Genomic DNA, 26,604 nt, shown 5'->3' on the forward strand with positions numbered 1-26,604 from the left:
GTTCTATTTGTGTCTTCTAGGGCTTTTTGTATATAACTGTAGCCTGGTAGAGATTCTTGGTTATCAATAATGGGGGTAAGTGGTGAGTATCTAGAAGAGCGATAGGGAAATTCAATTAGGGCTTTTCCCCATGTAATATGTGAGTTTTTAGTTTTGGTAGTCCAGCATATGTTCTAATTTTGTTGTGTAATGTTAATTTTTTTACCCAAATGTTTAGGTCTAGATTATGAAACCAGTCTACAATTCTTTGTAGAAATATAGCTGTTCTATATTTTTGTAAATCTGAAACTCCCATCCCTCCTAAGTATTTAGGTAGTGTCATTATTTTCTTATTTATTCTAGCATGTTTTTTATTCCATATAAAATTGAATAATTGTTGTTGGAAATTTGGTATATATGTAGGGGTAAGTGGAGTAGGTAGTGCCTGTAAGATGTATAAAATGTGTGGTAAAACCTTCATCTGTATGCTATGTATTCTACCTAGCCAGGAAATTTGCTTGGATCACCATCTCGATAGGTCTCCAATAATATTGTTATATAAGGGTATATAATTGTAATTAAATAGTTCAGTAGTGGAATTTGCAAGATAGATGCCCAAGTAATTCAGCTTCTTTTTTTGTAGTCTAAATGGGCAGGTGTCCATAATGTGGTGGATGGTTTCAGGAGATAGTGTTGCATTAAAATTTTCTGATTTTGTATAATGAATACTATAGTATGAGACTAACCTAAATTCATTAAGTATTGACATAATTTTAGTGATAGCTGTGTCTGGGTTTGTTACAAAGAGTAGAATGTTGTCTGCATATTATAAAATGTTATGCTCTGTTCCAATAGTTTTACTTTTAATTGAGTGGTCAGATCTAATTTTAGTTACAAGGGATTCAATAACACACGCAAATAAAAGGGGGGAAAGGGGACACCCCTGTCTAGTCCCATTGGTTATGGGAAATGCGTGTAATAGGGTTCAGTTTATCCTAATTCTAGCCGTTGGGGTTGTATATAATGCAAAAAAAAATTCAATAAACCAGTGGCTAGGTCCTAATTTTTGTAATGAGCATTTCAAGAATGACCAACAAACGCAATATAATGCAGTTATTTTATTAAAAATGTATTTGTGCATTTTTCAAAGTCTAAAAGGGTAATTTGCTTAATATTTTTAACTTTTAATTAAATTTGATGGCAAATGTAGAGTAGCGCTTGTGGGGTAAACAATGTTTAAACAATACAATTCGCTACTACAAACGAACCTATATACACTAAACATAAGAAAATTAATAGATGCTGCATCATACAGGCTAGCACCTGCATGTTGGATAGCACTGGGGGCACTAAATCCCTCACATAATAGACTTCTGTGGCGCATTGTAGAATTCACATCAGATATGTGCCAATGATACATAAGTAGAGGAGGTTTTTATGTAGTGGCTTACTTCAGGTCTTAAAAAACGCTAAATTTTGCAGGGATTAATTTAATTCTCCACTTGTAATTCAAACACAATGAGCATGATATGAGCCCTCCTTGTACTGTCCATTAAAGTAATGTTAAAGTTTTCAATTCCTATAATTAGATCCAGAATGGAAACAATATTTTAGGTAGACTGTAAATCATCTATTCTAATGAAGATACACTTTAACTTACTTTTTAATATAGCAATGAAATTCTAATTCCCCACACTCCAGCTGCCCACTTCAAAAGTAATTTTTATGAAGCTAATGATTTGAACTGTTCTCCGATCGGCACTATAGCCATATGGCACTCACACAATTTTTGTTTTTGTGTTGCTAGAGCGCCGATTGGAGAACAGTTTATGAAAAGACTCATTAGACAAACAGGAGCAAGCTGGAATCTGTAGACTTCAGTCTACATCTGATACTTTGGGGCTTGGTTAGGATTCTGAAAATCAGTACAATGTTATTTAAAAATAAGCAAAACTATACATTCCTACAACTTAATTCCTTACTGTTGGGAAACACCTGGCCACCAGAAGGAGGCAAAGACACCCCAGACAAAGGCTTAAATATCCCTCCCACTTCCCCTGTCCCCCAGTCATTCTTTGCCTTTTGTCACTATAGGAGGTGGCAGAGAAGTGTCAGAAGATTTGGATAGTCCTTTAATGAGTATGTTCCCTTCAAGAAAGGACTGGACTTTTAAGTAATCATGTCAACCCTTCAGTGAGAGTATTGATGAAAGTTAGAGTTTGGAGATGTAGGGAAAGTTTTTCTGTGAACCCATCCAGACTGTCGCTAACAACTCCTGAGCAATCAGTATTGAGCAGTTTCACTGCTTACTGTTACACACTCAAGTCCATGTCAGAAGTGCTGCTGCAAGACTGTCACAATTTAGAGGCTGTGCCTGTTCCACAGCATGAATCCTAGAGGGTAAGACCATTTTTTTTATATATACATTTTAAAACGCTATACAGGGTCACAGTGTGGCTCCTTTATACCTTGATAGGCTCAAGGGTTAATATCTCCTTCAGGGAGATTATTTAAACAGCTTGGGGATTTATATCTGCTTAATGTGAGAGTTTTTTTGGGCTCATAGACTGTGTGTTTTTTGGCTTGGAACAAACAGGTTTCACTTTCATTTTTGAAGTGTTGCGCAGCTCATAATAGCTTAGCGCCCTTTTTCATGACAGGGGAAGTCCTATCTTAAGCACCACGTGACCAGGTGCGGTCTCTTTCATTTCCTAAGATCCTGCTACAGAGCGTGTTCACTGTTAGCTGTCTGGGTCTAGGAGGTGTTGAGTGCCCCAGCCATTGGGAGTATTAAGGTGCCGTTTTTTTAAATAAAAACATTTATTTTTGTTTGTCCTTCTGTGGGTATATGCAAAGCTATGGAGGACTCTGATACTACATTAGAAGGTTCCGCTCCTTCTGTACTGATTAATAATTCCTGTTTATATTGTGAGGAGACTGTGGTTTGCTCAATTTTGTTCTATTTGCCTAAACACTGTTCTAAAGTCTAAGAAGGGAGACAAGCCTGCTAATACTCATAGTGCTATTAGCCCCCCTGAGCCGTCAACTTCTCAGGAATCTGGGTCACGAGAAATTACTTCCCTTTCTACATTAGCCGCTCCACATGCAGTTCCCCGTGGCTCATCTAATCCTCCATTTGGAGGGGGCCTTTTCCCAGTGGACTTTAGCACGCAGTTACAAACGGCGGTGTCTGCGGACCTGAGTGCTTTACCTCGCTCTAACAAACGCAAGAGAAAGGTTAAACATAGTTCTCCTGACCTAGAGTCATCTAAATATTTGTCGGATCTAGCTGCTATGTCCCAGCTATCTGAGGATGAGTTAACCTCTGTGGTTTCAGAGGGTGAACTTTCTGAGTCGGAAACTTCAGTTTCTAAACCTCCTTTGGCGGAGGAGCCCTCCTTTAGATTTAAAATTGAGCATTTGCGTTTTTTTATTAAAGGAGGTTCTGTCTACGCTAGAGGTTCCAGAGGCTACACTCCCTGAGGAACCTAAGATCCCTAAATTAGACAGGGTTTATGACAGGGTTTATGAAGATAGGAAGGTCCATCTGACTTTTCCTGTGCCAGTTAAGATGGGAAAGAGTAGGAACTTCTTTTTTCCCCCTCGTCTACTTATAAAAAATTATTCCCGGTCCCTGACTCTCAATTAGACTTGTGGGGCTCCATCCCTAAGGTGGATGGCACTATCTCTACGCTGGCTAAGCATACTACTATTCCTTTGGAGGATAGTTCTTCTTTTAGAGAGCCTATGGATAAGAAAATAGAAACTTTTCTGAGGAAGATGTTTCAACATACAGGGTTTTAATTTCAACTGGCGGCAGCTGTATCCACAGTTGCTGGAGCAGCTACCTACTGGTACGACACTCTGTCAGAGCTCATTGAGGTGGAGACTCCCCTCGAGGATATTCAGGAGAGAATTAAAGCACTAAGAATTGCTAACTCTTTCATCTGTGATGCGAATATGCAGATTATTCACATAAATGCAAAGGCTTCTGGCTTTGCGGTCCTAGCCTGCCAGGCTCTTTGAAGTCTTGGTCTGCGGATATGACTTCTAAATCCAGACTCCTTTCTCTTCCTTTCAATGGGAAGATTTTATTCGGTCCAGGGCTGGACTCCATTATTTCTACGGTTACCGGAGGGAAGGGTGCCTTCCTACCGCAGGACAAGAAAAATAGGCCCAAGGGACAGCAATTGTCTAATTTTCGTTCTGACAAATCATGAAACAATCCGCATCAAAGTCTGAGCAGCCCAAGGGTACTTGGAAGCCGGCTCAGTCCTGGAATAAGTCCAAACAGACTAAGAAGCCCGCTGAGAACAAATCAGCATGAAGAGGCGGCCCCCGATCCGGGATCGGATCGAGTAGGGGGCAGACTGTCTCTTTTTTCAGACGCTTGTTCCCAGGATGTACAGGATCCTTGGGTCCCCTGGAGATTGTATCTCAAGGATACAGGATAGGATTCAAGTCTCATCCGCCCAGGGGTAGATTCCTATTCTCCCATCTGTCTACAAGACCAGAAAAGAAGGCTGCCTTCCTAGGTTGCGTACGGGATCTATCCTCTTTAGGAGTAATTGTCCCAGTACCTACAGCAGAAAGAGATTTAGGGTTTTATTCAAACCTTTTCGTGGTTCCAAAGAAGGAAGGAACGTTTCATCCAATTCTGGATCTAAAGTGCCTAAACAAGTTTCTGAGTGTTCCTTCTTTCAAAATGGAGACAATTCAGTCAATCCTTCCTCTGGTTCAGGAAGGACAGTTTATGACCACAATATACCTGAAGGATGCATACCTTCACGTCCCGATACACAGGGAACATTTTCAGTTCCTGAGGTTTGCTTTTCTGGACCAGAACTTCCAGTTCATAGCTCTTCCATTTGGTCTAGCTACTGCTCCAAGGATATTCTCGAAGGTTCTGGGAGCTCTTTTAGCCGTTGCCAGAACACAAGAACATGAGGTATTGCAGTAGCACCTTTCCTGGATGATATCTTGGTGCAGGCACCATCTTTCCATCTAGTGGAAGAACATTCGGAGTCCCTTCGATCACATAAATGGAAGATAAACTTGGAAAAGAGTTCTTAGTCCAAGTATAAGGGTGTATTTCCTGGGAACAATAATAGACTCCATATCCATGAGAATATTCCTCACAGATCAGAGACGTTGCAAGCTAACTTCTGCGTGTCTTACCCTCCAGGCCTCTCTGAGACCCTCAGTGTATGGAGGTGTCTTGTATAGACATGATTCCTTTCGCCAGATTCCATCTCAGACCCTTACAACTATGCATGCTGACACAATGGAATGGCGACCATTCAGATCTGTCTCAACATGTAAGGGTTAACTTCTTTTTACCTTGCAAATCGTACTGCCCCTTTATGTTATCAGCCTCTCCCTATTTAAGCCGCCTCCTGCTGGCTCTCATTGCTGGCTAATTGAGTTCTTGAGTAGTATCACCTCTACTCAGTACGATACTTTGCTGTGCCTAAACGTTATTGCTATTTGATAGCAAGGAGGTTTGCTATGCTTTGCTGTGCCTAATTGTTCATCCTATTAGTTATTGCAAGGAGGACTGCTAATCTTTGTTGTGCCTTACCCTGAACTTTGTTCATTCCCAGCTAGGAGTATTGCTTTCATCCCTGTTCACACGATCTCTGTCTATTACTCAGCCTCTGTAACAGGCTGCCGACTCGGAAGCAACTGTCGTCAGCTACGGATGCCTGCGGCTATCTCTCTCTCTCCATCACAAGACACTGACAGCTTAACTCCTCTGACTGCAGAATAGCCATTTCGTCTTCTTACAGAGCCTAATAAGAGACGCTGCATCTTCGACCTGGCTGATTCATCTGAACTACAAGGTAATTGAGCCATAAGTGTTTTTGTATTAATGTTACGGTTTACTTACTTAATTCACTTGTGGCTGATATTATTCTCACTGTGGTGACCTGTAAAACTACTTTGTGGTCACCACTGTGTTACAAACCAACACCTTGTTAGTATTAAGCCTTTAAGTTAAGGACTACTATATACAAAATAAATATAGATACGCCTGTTAAATACCCTCATTACATAATTAGCCAGCCATAAATAGGGATTTAGTGGGTTCTTACCCATAAGCTATAAATTCCATTCGTAAACAAAACAGGCTACTATGAAACCAAACACTGAGTCTAACCAAATCCAAGCTTTGTCCGACAGAATGGACATCCTTACAAATTCTTTCCATGAGTTACAAGTGGAAAATAAGGCCTTAAAAGCCTGTTTAAGTGAGGTTCTTAATACCAAACCTACACCTTCAGAGGTACACCCAGAACCCTTAGTATCTCCCCCTGAAAAGTTCTCTGGCACTCACTCCCAATTCAGGGAGTTCAAAAATTCCTGTATTTTACTTTTTGAACTAAAGCCAAGGACTTATCCCTCAGAGAGAGTGAGAGTATTAACCGTGATCTCATACCTTAGGGGGGAGCCGAGGGCCTGGGCTGACAAGTTCTATGAGAACCAAGACTCCATATTGGGTTCCCTTGATGCATTTTTTGCTGATATGTCAGCCTTGTGCAATGACCCTTTTAAGCAGGTATCTGCAGAAAATGCATTGATCGTTAAAACAAAGAAAAAATCCAGTGGAGGTATACATAACCCAATTCAAGATTTCTGCTAGGGACTCCATGTGGAATGATATTTCACTAAAGAACCAGTTCCGCCTTGGGCTTTCCGAAGAAATCAAGGACGAACTGTCACGAATAGGGATCCCGGATACCCTCGAAGAGTTGTTTGCTCTTTCCATCAGTATAGATAGACGTCTGAGAGAGAGGCGTTCTGAGAAAGCCAACTCTTCAAGGAGCTATTTCCCATCACCTACTTATTCGGCTAAGGATAACCCCCAACCAATGGATATAGGGTTTATCAAAGGGCCTTTGTCACCTCAATAGAAATCTAGGAGGAAATCCTAGAATCTATGCATGTATTGTGCATGCCCTACACATGAGGTTAAAGACTGCCCTATTTTATCCAAACAAAAGAAGGGTAAGTCATATAGCTTACCGATAAGTTATGTAGCCAAAACAGTACCTGCATCATATATAACTATACCCCTTCTCTTGCAGTGGGATCGCTACAAGATCAAAACTGACGCTATTGTTGACACTGGTTCGTGTAGGAATTTTATTGATTTTGCGAAAAGAAATAAAATTCCTCTTCTATGTAAGCATAATCCCGTCTCTGTGAAGGTCATTGATGGTACATTGTTGTCATCTGGTCCAGTCACACACCAGACCATATTCCTGCATGTAACTACAGGCACACATCTCACTGAAAATGTATCTTTTGATGTAATTTCCTCCCCTATGTTTAATATAATCCTTGGAATCAACTGGTTGTGTTTACATAACAGTGAAAAGGAGAGTGGTTGTTACTCCAACATACCATCCGGATATACACAAATGTCTATGACAGAAAACGTTGTGCCCGGGACTTACCAGATTCAGCCGCACTCACCCCCAAACAAATCTTCTGCTGGCCATCCAAGGATATTTTGCTGAGCTAGCCGGGGACCTGTAATTTACAGAGCGAAACCGTGTCGGTGAGCATTTCACTCCAAACATCTGGTGCAGGCTACAGAAGCCTCAGAGCAGCTCACTCCTCCAATTCGTCACTGCAGACGTCAGACGTGACGTATCCTGGGACTCCGGTCGGGGGGCGGGGCTCAGTCTTCACCCGGGGTTACAACTACTTGAAGGGAATATAGGTGGATCCACAGCTGGTGAACAGTAATAGAAAAAGGGAAAGACAGGATCCAACGAAGTAATTCCTTAAAAAGTCCAAGTTTATTAGATAATCAAGCTTAAAAGCCAAACAAAGCTGGCAACAGTGTAGGACAAAGCCAGGGTGTGTGTGCGTGACACCAAAGGCTTACATGTTTCGGCTCTCGGCCGTAATCATAGCCATAGGTGTCACACATGTGTACATTGTTAAAAAGCAATAGGTACATAGTGATAGGTTAAAACTTAAACAGCACGACCACACACTATTTAGTTTAAATTAGAATATTTAACTCTTAGAAACCTGCTAATTAAGAAGAACGCTATATGTTAGGATAGCTGACACAGAATGGCATAGGAAATTTGTAAAAATGTAAAAACATTACATAGGCTTGTGCTCTCTGTTCTAAATACATTGAAGCATACATGATGCCATATGTGTTTACATAAACCATACATTAATTAGTCTGATCTTAGTCTTACTTTTTCCTCTACTAACAGTAATAATGTCAAATGTTCTTCTCTGTTTCATATAACAGATAATTGCGTGCCTGCACATTATTCTGATTACTCAGATGTTTTTGATAGGAAAGATGCTGAAAGCTTACCTCCTCACAGGGCCTACGATTGTTCAATCGATTTACTCCCTGGGGTCTCTATCCCTTTTGGACACATCTACCCCCTTTCCAATCCTGAACTTGAGCATCTTAAAACCTATATTGACGAGAACCTTAGGAAAGCATTCATTAGGCCCAGTACTTCCCCTGCAGGTGCGGGCATATTTTTTGTACCCAATAAAGACGGGTCACTAAGACCGATCATTGACTATAGGGAACTAAACAGACATACGAGAAAAAACAGGTATCCTCTTTCCCTTATCCCAGAATTGATAGAGAGATTAAGGGGTGCCTCGGTTTTCACTAAACTGGATCTCCGAGGAGCCTACAATCTCATCAGAATGAGAGCTGGAGATGAATGGCTTACAGCATTTCGGACCAGATATGGTCTCTTTGAATATACTGTAACGCCATTCGGGTTGTGCAACGCTCCAGCAACATTCCAATGTTTAATCAATGACATTTTCAGGGATGTTTTGGATGTATATTTAGTTGTTTATTTAGATAACATTTTGATCTATTCCCAAAATCTTGATCAACATAGAATACATGTAAAAAATGTTCTTTCAAGGTTAAGGGACCATAGGCTTTATGCCAAACTAGAAAAATGTATTTTCGATTCCAACGACATCACATTCCAAGGTTATCATATCACACCACTTGGTATTAGTATGTAAGACGACAAGGTCCAAGCCATCCTTGACCGGTCTGTCCCCTGTTCAAGGAAAGATGTTCAGCGCTTTCTAGGTTTTTCTAACTTTTATAGAAAGTTTATTCCTGGTTTTGCCACAATAACCAAACCTCTGTCTGATCTCACTAAGCTGGACTCTACATTGAAATGGACCAGCCACACACAATCTGTCTTTGACCTTTTAAAACTAAAGTTTTCCTCAGCTCCCATTCTACAATTCCCAGATTTGGATAAGCAATTTATACTGGAGGTTGACGCCTCAGATTCCGCCATTGGAGCGATCTTGTCCCAGAGGAGAAACTTTAAGGAGCCCTTGCATCCCGTAGCTTTTTTCTCGAGACTCATGCAACCAGCAGAATTGTATTACCCTGTGGGGGAAAAAGAGTTACTAGCTATCAAATGCTCATTCGATCATTGGCGCCACCTGCTAGAGGGTGCCTCCCAACCCATTGTGATATACACAGATCGTAAGAACCTACAGTATTTACACTCTCCTCCAGACAACTAAGATGAAGCCTTTACTTCTCCAGATTTCAATACATTATCACGTACAGACCTGGGTCTAAGAACGCCAAGGCAGATGCCCTTTCTAGACAAGGACACAAAATAGTCACAGACAACTCTCCTTCTACGATAATTCCGAAACATTGTATAATAGGAATTCTCACCGATATGGTCCCTCAAATCAAGAAGGCACAAACTCTCGACCGCTCCATTCCTCCAGGAATTTTAGTCCAGGATACTGACGGTCTGTTCCGTAAGGATGGGAAATTATACATTCCACCATCACTAAGACACTCAGTCCTTATAGCTGTGCACAATTCACCTCTATCAGGGTATATGGGATCGGACAAGATCTTAAACCTTCTGAAACGGTCCTTTTGGTGGCCCTCCATGCACAAGGATCTAAAGGAGTTTCTGTTGCAGTGCACAGTGTGTGCCACTTCCAAACATTCCAGACAACTACCAATGGGTTTCCTCCAGTCTCTTCAAGTACCTCATGTTCCTTGGGAAGTGGTGTCGATGGATTTTATCGTTGACCTCCCTACCTTCCACCTATACCACCATACTTGTTGTCACTGATGTTTTTTCCAAAATGGCACATTTCATCCCTGTAACGGCTCTACTCTCATCTAAACAGACATGTGAGTTATTCATTAAAGATATAATCCGTCTGCATGGTATTCCCAAAGTCCTGATAAGGGATAGAGGAACTCAGTTCACATCCAGGTTCTGGATACACGTTTGTCAAGCTCTGCATATCGATCAATGGCTTAGTACTTCATTCCACCCTCAAACTAATGGGCAAACCGAGCAAGTGAACCAATGGCTTGAACAATACTTGCGTTGCTTCTGTTCTCAGCAACAGGACTCCTGGGCCTCCTACTTGCCACTGGTGGAGTTCGCGTACAATAACAACAAGAGCTCCTCAACTGGATACAGTCCTATTTTTGTCAACTACGGATTACATTCACGATTTACTCTCTACCCAAAGATTGACAGTCCCTGCCCTCAAGTGAACAATCTCGTTAATGATATATCTCAAACCTTTTCTTCCATGAGAGACAACATACTAGAGGCTCAGTCTACTCAGCAGAAGTACTACAACTTACGACATTGACAGAGTCCTACGTATACAGTCGGACAATATGTGTGGCTCTCCACGAAGAACCTCAAGCTTCACTACCCTTGTAAAAAACTGGGGAAGCTGTTTATCGGACCTTATCCTATCCTTCGTGTAAACAGCCCGGTTACTGTCACTTTACAACTTCCTACATCGTTCAGAATACATCCCACATTCCACATTTCTTTGGTTAAGCCTTGTACCTCTCCTCCCTCCAAGCCTGATGCTGCAGGCACTGATCATATAGTGGATCCTGATGTTCAGTATGAGGTGCATAGCATCCTGGACTCTCGTATCAGATATAGGAAACTTTATTATCTTGTTCATTGGAAGGATTTTGGCCACGAAGATGACTCCTGGGAACCTGCCTCCAATATCTTTGCTCCTAGGTTGGTTTCCCTCTACCATAGAAGAAATCCTGACAGACCCAGGCCTTGAACCTCGCTGTGGTTCTTTGAGGGGGGGCCTATGTAAAGGTTAACTTCTTTTTACCTTGCAAATCATACTGCCCCTTTATGTTATCAGCCTCTCCCTATTTAAGCTGCCTCCTGCTGGCTCTCATTGCTGGCTAATTGAGTTCTTGAGTAGTATCACCTCTGCTCAGTACGATACTTTGCTGTTCCTAAACGTTATTCCTATTTGATAGCAAGGAGGTTTGCTATACTTTGCTGTGCCTAATCGTTCTTCCTATTAGTTATTGCAAGGAGGACTCCTTGTTCGTTCCCAGCTAGGAGGATTGCTGTCATCCCTGTTCACATGATCTCTGTCTATTACTCAGCCTCTGTAACAGGCTGCCGACTCGGAAGCAACTGATGTCATCAGCTATGGACGCCTGCGGCTATCTCTATCTCTCCATCACAACACGACAGCTTAACTCCTCTGACTGCAGAATAGCCATTTCGTCTTCTTACAGAGCCTAATAAGAGACGCTACACCTCCGACCTGGCTGGTTCATCTGAACTACAAGGTATTTGAGCCATAAGTGTTTTTGTATTAATTAGTTACGGTTTACTTACTTAATTCACTTGCGCTGATATTATTCTCACTGTGGTGACCTGTAAAACTACTTTGTGGTCACCACTGTGTTACAAACCAACACCTTGTTAGTATTAAGCCTTTAAGTTAAGGTCTACTATATACAAAATAAATATAGATACGTGCTAGACAACCTGTCAAGAGACTCCTGGTGGCTCTGTCCAGATCATCTGTTCCAGGTCATGTGCTTCTTGAAACTGTCCTGGGAGATTGTGACTTCAAAAGCAAGCCTTTCCAGCTGGGGAGCCATTTGGGCTGCCAAGAAGGCACAAGGTCTGGGGACTCAGGAGGAGTCCTCCCTTCCGATCAATATTTTGGAACTCCGGGCAATCTTCAATGCCTTGAAGGCTTGGCCCCTTCTGGGTTTGTCACAGTTTATCAGATTCCAGTCAGATAATATAACCTTGGTTTCCTACATCAACCATCAGGGGGGAAACGAGAAGTTCCTTGGTGATGAGAGAAGTATCTCAGATACTAGAGTGGGCAAAGACTAACAGATGTATGCAGTCAGCTATCGACATTCCGGGTGTGGACAACTGGGAAGCGGATTTCCTCAGCAAGCAATATTTTCACCCAGAGGAATGGTATCTTCACCCCCAGGTGTTTGCAGAGATATGCAGCGAGTGGGGGATGCCAGAGATAGATCTCATGACATCCCGCCTCAATACCAAGCTACCCAGGTACGGGTTGAGGGATCCTCAGGCGGAACTGATAGATGCCCTATAAGTACCATGGAGGTTCAGTCTCATATATATTTTCCCTCCATTACCGCTTCTCCCTTGTGTGGTGACTCGCATCAAGCAGGAGCGAGCATTAGTGATTCTGATTGCTCCATAGTGGCCGCGAAGGATGTGGTTTGTGGATGTGGTGGGGATATCCTCATCTCCTCAGTGGAGGTTACCTTGTCGCAGTGATATGCTGATACAGGGTCCCTTTGTTCATTAAAATCTAGATTCTCTGAGGCTGACTGTGTGAAGATTGAATGCTTAGTCTTAGCCAAGAGAGGATTTTCTGAGAGTGTAAGCCAGTTACTCGTCATATCTACCATAAAGTGTGGAGGACTTACTTGTGTGAAGAGCGTGGCTTTTCCTGGCATAAGGTTAAGGTTGCCAGAATTTTAGCTTTTCTCCAGGATGGACTGAAGAAGGGTTTATCTGCTAGTTCCCAGAAGGGGCAGATATCGGCCCTGTCGATGTTAATGCACAAAAGATTGTCCAAGCTTCCGGATGTGCAGTCCTTCCGGATGTGCAGTTAAGGCTCTGGCTAGGATCAGACCTGTGTTTAGATCTGGGGCTCTGTCTTGAAATCTCAATCTTGTTCTTAGTGTTTTGCAGCAGGCTCCATTTGAGCCTATGCATACTGTTGACATTAAATTGTTATCTTGGAAGGTTCTTTTTTTGTTGACTATTGCCTCTGCGCACAGAGTTTCTGAAATTTCTGCTTTGCAATGTGATCCACCTTATCTGGTTTTTCATGCTGATAAGGCGGTTTTACGCACTATTCTAGGGTTCCTCCGAATTGTAACATTAATCAAGAAATTGTTGTTCCTTCCTTGTGTCTTAATCCTTCTCCAGCGAAGGAAATTTTGCTTCACAATCTAGATGTGGTTCGTGCCTTGAAGTTCTTTCTGCAGGCTACAAAGGAAATCAGACAATCTTTCCACTTAGCTTATGAGACAGTGGGATGACAGCCTCCTGAGAGTATAATGGCTCATTCCACTAGAGCAGTGGCTTCCTCTTGGGCTTTTAAGAACAAAGCCTCAATGGATCAGATTTGTAAGGCGGCTACCTGGTCCTCCTTACACACTTTTTCTAAATTTTACAAGTTTGATGTGTGAAGCAGCTTTCGGGAGAAAAGTTTTGCAGGCTGTGGAGCCCTCAAAATAGGGTCCACCTCTTTTTTCTGTTCCCTCCCGTTATTCATTCAGTGTCCTCTGTAGCTTGGGTATAGTTTTCCCAACAGTAAGGAATGAAGTAGTGGACTCTCCCTGCCTTATGGACGGAAAACATAATTTATGCTTACCAGATAAATTCCTTTCCTTCCTGGCAGGGAAAGTCCATGACCCCGCCTGTAATTTATGTTTTTGATGGGCTGATTTTTTCTGGCACCTTTTATACCCTGATGTTTCTCCTACTTTTCCTTGTTCCCTCGGCAGAATGACTGGGGGATAGGGTAAGTGGGAGAGATATTTAAGCCTTTGGCTGGGTTTCTTTGCCTCCTCCTGGTGGCCAGGTATTGTATTTCCCAAAAGTAAGGAATGAAGTTGTGTACTCTTCCTGCCAGGAAGGAAAGGGATTTATCTGGTAAGCATAAATTATGTTTTTTTACAAAAACACTCCCAGATTGGCTAAATAAATGGATCATCTACAAAACATTTATGCAAATAAAAATCAGTGTACAATGTCCCTTTAGGAACCAGTTATACACAACTTTATCTGATGTAAAACCATTCAGAATTGATGAGAAAATTGAACTTACAAATGACAGAAGACAAGAAAAAAACAATAGTGAAGGATCAGTCAGAAATGTATTAAAATAAGAAGGTGAAAATATTTTAAATACTTTCAACTTCGCTTCATAAATCTTTTCCAGCTTTTCGTTTAGTTTGACCAGTGGTGTGTGTGTGTATGTGTGTGTGTATCTATCTATCTATCTATTTATCTATATATCTACATATATTCTGCTTGTACTGGAAAAGGTTTGGATTTTGGAACAGTTTGGTGAGGGGATAAAACCTACAAAAATAATATATTGTGTCATTGACGCAATATTTACATTTCATCATTACACACAGCTTATAAATGTACCCGAAAGGTAGTTTTTTGGGGGTTTTTTTTTTTCAAACAAGCTTTATTGAAAGTAAAGTCAGATGTATACAATTAAATCACATTTCTCTCTTTTTTTTGATATCACAATGCAAGTCTGTAAACAATAGAACACAAACATGTTAAAATCACTAATCGACTTGTAATTAAAGTAGTACATGGCCTAAGTAGGCCCCTGTAAGTATACATCTGAGTGTCTTCGTCCCAGGTGGGGGTGTTCAGAAATGTCCACATCAGACCAAAGGCCCACGCAGTTATATAAAGCTTGGCATTTTTGAAAATTTCACTGAATAAAAATTCAAACATATGCAAACATAAAGAAAAACAAAAACATATAACAAAAAATGATGGCAAAATGTGTGTCCAGGTAATACCTTATGAAAAAAGAAGAGAATAAGAAGAAAAGGAGGGGAAGAGGGTCTCATCATAGAGGTGAAAGGGAAAGAGGGGGGGGGAGATAAAAAAAAAAGAAAAAAGGGGGGAAGGGAGGAAGGGTCCGTCCAAGTGAACGTTACGCAACAGGATGAGTCTCGAAGGGGACAGCATAAGGATATATGAGACATCATAATGGGGTATCATTCCATGCCGCCAGCATCATATCATGGAAAATTAGTTGATTGATTTTGAAATAATGTAATCTTTCCAGATTTAGTAAATACTACTACTGAGGAGAACCATTCATCAAGAGAAGGAATCTGTTTTGATTTCCATTTCTGAGGAATAAGTCTCTTAGTGCCTGTGAGCATTATCAGGAGAAGGGCCCTAGTGAAGTCATTTTAATCTTGGAAGTTGTAGCAACAACAATGTTTCTGGTGTGTTTGGGATCAAGATTTGCAATTTACGCTACATGGTCTCGGTCACGGCAGACCAGAAACCCTTCAGTCTTGGGCATGACCACCAAATGTGGATAAGTGTGCCATGCTCCCAACAGCCCCTCTAGCAAAAGGGGTTCGCCGACGGAAAGAATCTATGTAGTCTTGTCGGAGTGAGGTACCATCTAGTTAGTAATTTAAGACGAATTTCCTGGACTATTGCTGAAACGGAGGACCGTTTTGCCAGAGTGAATGATTCATCTTCAAGTGAAAACCATTCATCTTCATTGATTATATTATTGAGGTCTTTGTTCCAAGCAAACGTGTATGAGGGAATCTGGACATCTGGTGGCACAAGCAGAAGTTTGTATACCTTCGATATCAGCCCTTTGGGAGGTGTAACGCCTGTGCAGAACAGCTCAAATGGTGAGAGGTCTCTACAGAATCTCTCTCTATGTTTGTGATGCATAAGGAAATGAGATAATTGATGATATCTAAGTCATGAAGAGAAGAGCTCCCCGTGTTGTTCTGAAATATCTCGATGTGTGCAGAGTTTTCCCTCTTGCAACGCGAAGTGTAAGATACCATCGCGTAAACTATATGTGTACTCATGCGTGTACCCAGCAAGGGATATGGGATTTCGGGATTTTCTATAATCGGGAGCATTGGAGAGTGAATCGAAGAAATATGGGTGCTAGTGGCCAGTAGCCTGTCCCATTCCTGCAAGATTGTCAAGGTGATATGATATCTATGTATTAAGTTGGGGCGTTTAGACGGAGGGATCCATGCGAGGGCGCCAATATTATGTAATTTAAAAATTTGTCCATCAAGTCTGACCCATTGTTTATGTGTGGTGTTGCGTGACCATTCAACCAGTCTCTGCAAAAGTATGGCTCGTCTGTATGTTGCCAATTCTGGGAACCCTAATCCGCCCCTTTCCCGGGGAAGATATAACGTTTTCCTGGGCACCCTGGGCTTTACTCCAGCCCAGATGAACTGCTCAATGGATCGTTGTAGTTGAGGCAAAAAATCTTTAGGCAGAGCAAAGGGGACTGTTTGCAGTATGTATAGTATACGGGGTAAAATATTCATTTTAATTAGGCCTATCTTTCCCAGTTAAGATAACATTTTGTTTTTCCAAGAAGACAAGTCATTAATGATTTCCCTTCGTAAAGTCAAATAATTATTTTTAAAAAGGTCAGAGGGGTTTGCGGACAAATATATACCTAAGTATTTTAATTTAGAGGTGGCTATGGATATACTATGGTTTAAGGCCAGATTCTGAATATGTTCTGGAGAAGCGCTGATATTCAGCAGTTCAGATTTAGACAAATTTAAGTGAATTGGAGTTGGAGAGAGACCCATACTGTTTTAATTCATTTAGAAGTTCTGGGATTGAGGTTTCAACATTAGTAAGGGTATAGAGAATGTCATGAGCATAAAGTGCTTGTTTGATTTCAATGTCACCCACCCGCATCCCTGTAATCTTTGTGTTCTCTCTAATTTTTTGTGCAAGCACTTCAATAGTAAGGGCAAAAAGAAGTGGAGACAGCCCTGCCTGGTACCATTCGTGATATGGAAAGTTTCTGATAGTGTGCTATTTATCCGTACCCTGGCATTTGGGGAAGAGTATAGTGCAAAAGTCATATTAATAAAGGGGTCACCGAAATTCATTGCTTTCATGACCTGATGCAGAAAAAGCCAATCAACACGGTCGAAGGCCTTCTCCGCGTCCGTCGAAAAGAGGGCCAAGGGCACTCCCTCGACCTGGGCATGAGAAATCAACTGAATTACTTTATTAGTATTGTCCCGCGCCTCCCTTCCGGGTACGAAACCTACTTGGTCGGACGAGATTAAAGTGGGGAGGAATTTGTTAAGTCTTTTTGCCAGTACCTTGGCAAAGACCTTTACGTCTGAATTTAACAATGAAATAGGATGAAAGTTAGCTGGGGAGGTGGGGGGCTTACCCTGCTTGGGAATAACAGCTATATGTGCCTCAAGAGACATGCTAGGAAGCGTCGGGTTATTTATTAGACTATTGTATATTAGAAGCATCGGGGGCCCAGTGTTTTCAAAAAGACCCTGTAATACTTGGGGGTTAACCCATCTGGACCAGGGCATTTACCACCTGGGAAGTCCTTTATAGCTTGGGATAATTCCTCCATGGTGATGGGAGCATCTAAGAAATTTCTGCTGTCAGTATCAAGTTGTGGGAGATCTATTGAGGATAAGTATCTGTCTATCACACTTTGCCTGTCTATAGTACTATTAATCTGATGCCCAATCTCATGCAGTTGTGAAATGTTATAGAGCCTAGTATAGTAGGAGTGGAAGGAACTTGCTATTTGCTTAGTACCCCTTAATATTGTGCCATCTGCTCCCTGTAAGAAGTGAATATGTGATTTAAGTTGTTGTCTGCGTATGTTTCTGGCTAATAATTTACCAGGCTTATTGCCACTCTCATAGTACTGTTGCTTTATTGATAGCAACTTACGATGCAGAATTTCAAGTTGGTGTTTTTTAAGTGTTAGTTTGGCATCCTCTAGCGATTTGCCAATGACCCTGTCTGATGGGTCTCTCTTATGAATGGCCTCCAGGTCTGCAACACTGTCTGAAAGTTGTTTATATTTCTGTCTATGCTGTTTCGCCAGACGGGCCTTATGTTTGAGGAACTCACCCCGTATGACACATTTATGTGCCTTCCAAAAGTTCGCGATCGAGGTATGTGAGGGGTCATTATGTGTCAGGTAGTCTGTCAGAGATTTTTGAATTTCTGCTTTTACCTCCAGATTATCCAGCAAAAAGTAATCTAATCTCCATATGTACGATGTGGGAGGCAAGTCGGGCCACTGAATGTTACAGACTAAGGGAGCATGATCCGACCATGTAATGGAGTCTATTGTGCAATTATTAACCATATCAAGTCCTATAGAGTCAAAAAGGAAATAATCTATGCGAGAATATTTATTGTGTGGAGGGGAATAGTATGTAAAATCTCTACTCGATGGGTGGAGTGATCTCCACACATCATGTAGTTTGAGATTTGCGATAGTTGTTTTATCTGACTTGATTGTTTTACTGGGAATGCTGGATGAGCCGTTGGATGTGTCAACACGTGCATCCATCGGTATATTAAGGTCCCCTGATAGGAACACTGGGCCCTGTGCAAGATCTAAAATTAGCTTTGAGACCTTTTTCATGAAGTGATGCTGGTCAGCGTTTGGGCTGTACAATGTGGCCAACGTGATTGGGTGTTCATAAAGCGTACCTGTTATAAGTAAAAACCTGCCCTCCAGATCCCTTTTAACATGCATAATTTTTAAAGGGACAGAGTGGTGGATTAATATACCAACTCCACATTTCTTAGAGGACCCGGAGGCAAATAGGGCTATAGGATATTGTTTATTATACCACTTTGGTTCTTTGCCTCTACGGAAGTGAGTTGCTTGGAAAAAAAGGATGTGGCTGTGGAATTTATTAAGCTCTCTTAAGGCAATCGACCTCTTACCTGGATCGTTCAAACCCTTGGCATTAACAGTGGTAAAAGTGAGGCCATGTGAACCAAACTTACTCGTTGGACGGGCCATCCTGTAGAGAAGGGAAGAAGAAAAAAAAAAAAAGAAGGGGGGGGGAGGGATATATATAAAGGGGAAAGGGAGTTAGAAGCAGAGAGGGTTAAATGTTATATAGAAAAGGCACCTGGAACACACTTAGGAGAGTAAAATAAAAGATATCCAAATAGGATACAGGTAGATGGATAAGAAAAAGAAAGAGTAAAAGAGAAGGTGATACTCTCTTTGACAACCAATAACTCAAGCTATTGAGTAAATTATCTTTTATAAAAGAAAGGATGCAATAGGGGAAGTAATCCCTTGACTAGTACAATTGAGAATACACTGTAAGATGTCCAGGGACTAAGAAATCAAAGCCCCTGGACATGAATCAGATATGACATGGGGAGGGGGGGATGAGGGAAGGAAGTGGGAAGAGAAGGAAGGGGAGGGGGTAGGTTTTTTATTTTTTCATAGAGTTCGTTTTTTTAATCATTGAATTTAGGATTTTTAATTGGTAGTTTTTTTATTTTATTAGAATAGTTATGTTAGGTTAATTTATAGTTTAATCTTAGTTTCCTTTATTTCACAGGTAAGTTTTTATTTTGTTTTAATATAGTTATATTGTAACTTTTAATTTAAAGTTAGGGGGTGTTAGATTTAGGGGTTAATAGTTTAATTTAGCAATTTTGCAATGTGGGTGGCCAGCGGTTTAGGGGTTAATAGGTTTAGTTTATTAGTTACGATCTGGGGGCTGGCGGTTTGGGGTTAATAGGTTTAGTTTATTAGTTATGATGTGGGGGGCTGGAGGTTTAGGGGTTAATACTTTATTATAGTGTTTGCGGTTTAGGGGTTACTAGATTTATTTAGTGTTGGCGATGTGGGGGGTCAGCGGTTTAGGGGTTAATAGGTTTATTTTAGTGCCGCCGATGTGGGTGGGCGGCAGATTAGGGGTTAATAAATGTAATAAATTTAATATAGTATTTGCGATGCGGGAGGGTGGAGGTTTAGAGGTTAATTGGTCATTTATGGGTGTTAGTGTACTTTGTAACATTTTAGTTATGAGTTTTGTGAAACATTTTTGTTTTGCAAAAACTGGTCTCAGATCGCGGAATGGCTCGTGTCGGTATAGGCTGCAACGCAAGCATTTTAGCCGGACCTGTAACACGGCGCTATGGAAAATCCCACACTCAAACGTCATATTTTGAGTGCGGAATGGAGGGTTGCGTTAAGGCTAAAATGCTTGTGGAATAGCCGTACTGCAGCGACTTGTACTATGCGTTACCGGCCATTCCACGCGCAATGGCCAATTTTTCAGCGGTATAGCCGTACCGCATCATAACGCAAAACTTGTAATTTAGCCAAAAATAAATAATGAATGTATATTGGTATATTGCAATGTTTTATTTTAACCCCTTTACCCAATTCTAACATATCTATGTCATGTGGTACGAAGCCCAACATACCGCATAACATATATATACATTGCAGCTTCAGGAAGCTCCAGCAGTCTTGGCTGTAAAGTGACAGCCGAGACTGCTGTTCCTGAGCTGCAGGAAATCTGTCCTCATATGGTAACAGAGCACAACCGCTGCTCTGTTTAACATATAAGTGCAGATTGTCATATTGTTACAGACAGTGACACAATCTGTGTCATTGTATGTAACTATCTCCTTCAGTGCCGGAGGTGCGGGAGGGAAGGACGGAGCTGAGTGGGCGGCACAGAGGAGTAGGTGGGAGGGAGTGGGAGTTCCTCTACACTACAGAATGTAAAGCTTGGATGGGAGAGGGACAGAAGGGATGCTACACTACAGAAAAAAAATCAGGGGTGGGGGGACCACTACACTACAGAAAAAAAATGAAAATAAAAATAAAATTAGTACCTAAACATGGTACTGTCAAAAAGCTCCCAATACCTAAGATGGCAGACACCTTTAGGAGGGGGAAGGATTAGAGAGCTGTTTGGTAGGGATCAGGGAAGTTGGATTGTAAGGGGTATCCTACAATGCAGAAAATAAATAATTAATAAATAAATTAATAAATTAATTTATTTAAAAAAATAAAAGGTATTATTAAAAAAAAAGGCTCTAAACTGTCTGCCAGTACCTAGGATGATGAATATTGTGGGTAGTGGGGGGGGGAGCTGTTTGGGAGAGATCAGGGAGGTGTCAGGAGGGTAATCCTTACACTAGAATACTATAAACCTTGCCAGCTAACTAATTAACCCCTTCACTGCCAGAAATTCCAGAAGTATGGTGCCTTCTAATTCCCAAAAAACAATGGTAAAGCATATTTCTGAACAAAGGAGAACCCAGAAAAGCTTTTACATCCATTACAAGATATATGTAAATAATTTCAGTGAGAAACACAAACACCGAGATTACGAGTTTGGCGTTAGCCTTAAAAAGCAGCGTTGAGAGTTCCCAACGCTGCTTTTTTTTCTAACGCTGGTATTACGAGTCTGACAGGTACAGGCTCACCGCTCACTTTTCTTCTGCGACTCGAGGCTACCGCAAATCCCCTTACGTCAATTGCGTATCCTATCTTTTTAATGGGATTTGCCTAACGCCGGTATTACGAGTCTTGGAAGAAGTGAGCGGTAGACCCTCTCCTGCCAAGACTTCTACCGTATTTAAAAGTCAGTAGTTAAGAGTTTTATGGGCTAACGCAGGAACATAAAACTCTTAACTAAAGTGCTAAAAAGTACACTAACACCCATAAACTACCTATTAACCCCTAAACCGAGCCCCCCCCCATATTGGAAACACTTAAATAAATATATTAACCCCTAATCTGCCGACCGGACATCGCCGTCACTGTAATAAATATATTAACCCCTAAACCGCCACACTCCCGCCTCGCAAACACTAGTTAAATTTTATCAACCCCTAATCTACCGTCCCTAACATTACCGACACCTACTTACATTTATTAACCCCTAATCTGCCACCCCCAACGTCGACGCTACTATATTAAAAGTATTAACCCCTAAACCTAAGTCTAAACCTAACCCTAACCCCCCCCAACTTAAATATAATTTAAATTAAACAAAATAAATTTAACATAATTAAATAAATTAATCCTATTTAAAACTAAATACTTACCTATAAAATAAACCCTAAGCTAGCTACAATATAACTAAATAGTTACATTGCTGCTAGTTTAGGATTTATATTTATTTTACAGGCAACTTTGTATTTATTTTAACTAGGTACAATAGTTATTAAATAGTTATTAACTATTTAATAACTACCTAGCTAAAATAAGTACAAAATGACCTGTAAAATAAACCCTAACCTAAGTTACAATTACACCTAACACTACACTATCATTAAATAAATTACCTAAACTACCTACAATTAAATACAATTAAATTAAATAAACTAAATTATGAAAAAAAACACTAAATTATAGAAATAAAAAAAATTACAAGATTTTTAAACTAATTACACCTAATCTAATCCTCCTAATAAAATAAAAAATCCCCCCAAAATAATAAAATGCCCTACCCTATACTAAATTACAAATAGCCCTTAAAAGGGCTTTTTGCGGGGCATTGCCCCAAAGTAATCAGCTCTTTCACCTGTAAAAAAAATACAATACCCCCCAACATTAAAACCCACCACCCACACACCCAACCCTACTCTAAAACCCACCCAATCCCCCCTTAAAAAAAACTAACACTACCCCCCTGAAGATCTCCCTACCTTGAGCCGTCTTCACCCAGCCGGGCACAAGTGGTCCTCCAGAGGGGCAGAAGTCTTCATCCGATCAGGGCAGAAGAGGTCCTCCAAGCGGCAGAAGTCTTCATCCAAGCGGCATCTACTATCTTCATCCATCCGGAGCAGAGCGGGTCCATCTTCAATCCAGCCGACGCGGAGCCATCCTCTTCAAACGACGTCCTAACACTGAATGAAGGTTCCTTTAAATTACGTCATCCAAGATGGCGTCCCTTGAATTCCGATTGGCTGATAGGATTCTATCAGCCAATCGGAATTAAGGTAGGAAAAATCCTATTGGCTGATCCAATCAGCCAATAGGATTGAAGTTCAATCCTATTGGCTGATTGGATCAGCCAATAGGATTGAGCTTGCATTCTATTGGCTGTTCCAATCAGCCAATAGAATGCGAGCTCAATCCTATTGGCTGATTGGATCAGCCAATAGGATTTATCCTACCTTAATTCCGATTGGCTGATAGAATCCTATCAGCCAATCGTAATTCAAGGGACGCCATCTTGGATGACGTCATTTAAAGGAACCTTCATTCAGTGTTAGGACGTCGTTTGAAGAGGATGGCTCCGCGTCGGCTGGATTGAAGATAGAAGATGCCGCTTGGATGAAGACTTCTGCCGCTTGGAGGACCTCTTCTGCCCTGATCGGATGAAGACTTCTGCCCCTCTAGAGGTCCACTTGTGCCCGGCTGGGTGAAGACGGCTCAAGGTAGGTAGTTCTTCATGGGGGTAGTGTTAGGTTTTTTTTAAGGGGGGATTGGGTTGGTTTTAGAATAGGGTTGGATGTGTGGGTGGTGGGTTTTAATGTTGGGGGGGTATTGTATTTTTTTAACAGGTGAAAGAGCTGATTACTTTGTGGCAATGCCCCGCAAAAAGCCCTTTTAAGGGCTATTTGTAATTTAGTATAGGGTAGGGAATTTTATTATTTTGGGGGGAATTTTTTATTTTATTAGGGGGATTAGATTAGGTGTAATTAGTTTAAAATTCTTGTAATTCTTTTTTTATTTTCTGTAATTTAGTGGGGTTTTTTTTGTAATTTAGTTTAATTTAATTGTATTTAATTGTAGGTAGTTTAGGTAATTTATTTAATGATAGTGTAGTGTTAGGTGTAATTGTAACTTAGGTTAGGGTTTATTTTACAGGTAATTTTGTACTTAGCGATTAATAACTATAATGTAGATGGCGGCGATGTTGAGGGCAGTAGATTAGGGGTTCATAGGGATAATGTAGGTGGCGGCGGTGTCCGGAGCAGCAGATTAGGGGTTAATAATATAATGTAGGTGTCAGCGATAGCGGGGGCGGCAGATTAGGGGTTAATAAATTTAAAATTAAGGGTGTTTAGACTCTGGGTTTATGTTAGGGTGTTAGGTGTAGACATAGATTTATTTTCCCCATAGGAAACAATGGGGCTGCGTTAGAAGATGGACGCTGCTTTTTTGCAGGTGTTAGGTTTTTTTTCAGCCAGCTCAGCCCCATTGTTTCCTATGGGGAAATCGTGCACGAGCATGTTGAGCCAGCTTACCGCTACCGTAAGCAACGCTGGTATTGAGGTGAGATGTGGAGCTAAATTCTGCTCTACGCTCACCTTTTTGCGGCTAATGCCGGGTTTAAAAAAACCTGTAATACCAGCGTTGTCTTAAGGGAGCGGTGGGAAAAAAAGGCTCGTTAGCAACGCACCCCTGTTACCGCAAAGCTCGTAATCTCAGTGAAAGTTTGTGAAAAAGTTAACAATTTTATTTGATTGCATTTGGCGATGAAATGGTGCCATATTAAAATGGGCCTAGATCAATACCTTGGATTGTCTAAAAAAAAATTATTCGGTATTTTGGGCATGTTTTTCTCTGGAATTCCCAATAGTGAAGGTGTTAAATAATTAAATTATTTTTTTTAATTTATAAAGACTTCAATATTGAGTTTCATGTCCCTTTGAGCAAATATTGATATTCACAACAACACAATCCTAAAATAAGATAAGGAAATTCTGTCTACATAGCTCACCACGTACATTTTGATATAATATTAGCTATATTCCTACTCATGAAAATAAATGTTCACATAAACAGTAGCCTATACCACCCAACAAAATACTCTGTATAAATCTTTCTTTTTATTCCCTCTACAGAAAGTACAAGTTGTAATCACCGTTCTGGATTATGACAAGCTTGGCAAGAATGAAGCCATTGGCAAAATCTTTGTTGGCTGCAGTGCCACAGGAACTGAGCTTCGGCACTGGTCTGATATGCTGGCAAATCCACGACGTCCTATTGCTCAGTGGCACCCACTTAAACCAGAAGAAGAGGTGGACCAGGCACTAAGCACCAAAAAATAAGAATCCCCTTACATACAAACCCACCCATTCCCTCACTCCTTCCCCTCCTACCCTCACACTGTAGTGCGGATTCAGAGCTACCTGCACATTTTACTCACCCACCTTTCTCTCCCGACCATAATGCTACAAGAACTGATGGAATACATCTTGTGTGTACAAGTGGAAATAAGCTGATGAGGGGCTGGGTGACTACTTAGTAGACTCTTGCAACAAAACCACTCTACAGGAGAAGGGTTCCCATTTGGAGTACATTTTCCTGATGGCAATCAAACTCCTGAAGGGAACTGTGACTATATGGGGTGGAGAGGTTACAGGGGGTTGTACCTTTCAGAATACTTCATTTTATGTGTTCTAGAAAAGGCAAACTTTTACACTGTGTTTCAAATTGCTGGGCATGTTCTAAAATAACTACTTTACAGGTCTTCCAAAGCAAACTGGCTTGAAAAAAAAGTTTTGCATTCAAGAACAGCTAGTTATACAAAGCACAGCCATTTTGTTCTCATTTAAATGAAAATGGTCTTTACACTAACCACTATATCTTTTGTTTCTAGAGCTTGATTCAAATACCTCTGGTCTACAGTCTTATAGAAAAATATATTGTAAAGTTAAAAAAAATAGAGTTTCTGATGACATTAGTATGAAGATTTCTAAGTCAAATATTTTAAATAATTATATTCTTAAAATGTGTATATATAGTGCAATATTATTAAGGCATTTGGATCCCAAGTAATGATTCTCAAATCATACATCATACTTTTTTCTGATTTTTTTTAGATGCGTGATTAGTTAGTTGACTTTGGTGTGGTTTGTGTTGAACCAAAACATTCCTTTCTACGATAGCTGATTATATATTTACAAGGTTGACTGGATTTTTATTTATTAATCCGTCTCTTAGTCTTATTCATGTTCCATATATATATAGGCATTTATATTTCAGTGGATATATTTTTCATTCTATTTTAAGAGACTGTAGAGCATTGGTATACCATACAATTGCTCTAAAAAAATGTTGTACAAATCAGATTCTAATTTTTTTCAATTAAAGGGACACTGAACCCAAATTTTTTATTTTGTGATTCAGATAGAGCATGCAATTTTAAGCAACTTTCTAATTTACTCCTATTATCAATTTTTCTTCGTTCTCTTGCTATCATTATTTGAAAAAGAAGGCATCTAAGCTTTCTTTTTGGTTTCAGTACTCTGGACAGCACTTTTTTATTGGTGGATGAATTTATCCACCAATCAGCAAGGACAACCCAGGTTGTTCACCAAAAATGGACGCGCATCTAAACTTACATTCTTGCATTTCAAATAAAGATACCAAGAGAATTAAGAAAATTTGATAATAGGAGTAAATTAGAAATTTGCTTAAAATTTCATGCTCAGTCTGAATCACAAAATAAAAGTTTTGGGTATAGTGTCCCTTTAACAGAATGTGAATATTGATCTGTTTCAAATATCCAGAATAATTGTCTTCCATCTCCTTCTAAAGTAAAAGATCTCTTTCTGACACTAAAAGAAGGAATGGATGATATAGGGCGATGTAGGCTCACACTTTACCATCATGGGCTTGAGTTTAGGGAGAAACAAGTGTTGTCCTTTATTGCATACACATGGATAGAATGTATAATGCTAATCTAGTGCGTGGGTGTTGTTGGTTGAGAGA

The 26,604-nt window shown here is 40.6% G+C and overlaps 1 protein-coding gene across 1 annotated transcript in view; it reads left to right on the forward strand.

Moving 5' to 3' along the window:
- The window catches only part of SYT2 (synaptotagmin 2), a 93,087-nt gene extending 67,625 nt beyond the window's left edge, over positions 1–25,462 (forward strand). The window contains exon 8 of the mRNA XM_053704743.1: positions 24,732–25,462. Coding sequence (XP_053560718.1) covers positions 24,732–24,938 — 207 coding nt within the window. The 3' untranslated portion in view covers positions 24,939–25,462. The remainder of the gene's footprint in view (positions 1–24,731) is intronic.
- The last annotated feature ends 1,142 nt before the right edge of the window (positions 25,463–26,604 follow it).

Source organism: Bombina bombina, chromosome 3 (assembly GCF_027579735.1).
Source record: "Bombina bombina isolate aBomBom1 chromosome 3, aBomBom1.pri, whole genome shotgun sequence".
NCBI lineage: Eukaryota > Metazoa > Chordata > Amphibia > Anura > Bombinatoridae > Bombina > Bombina bombina.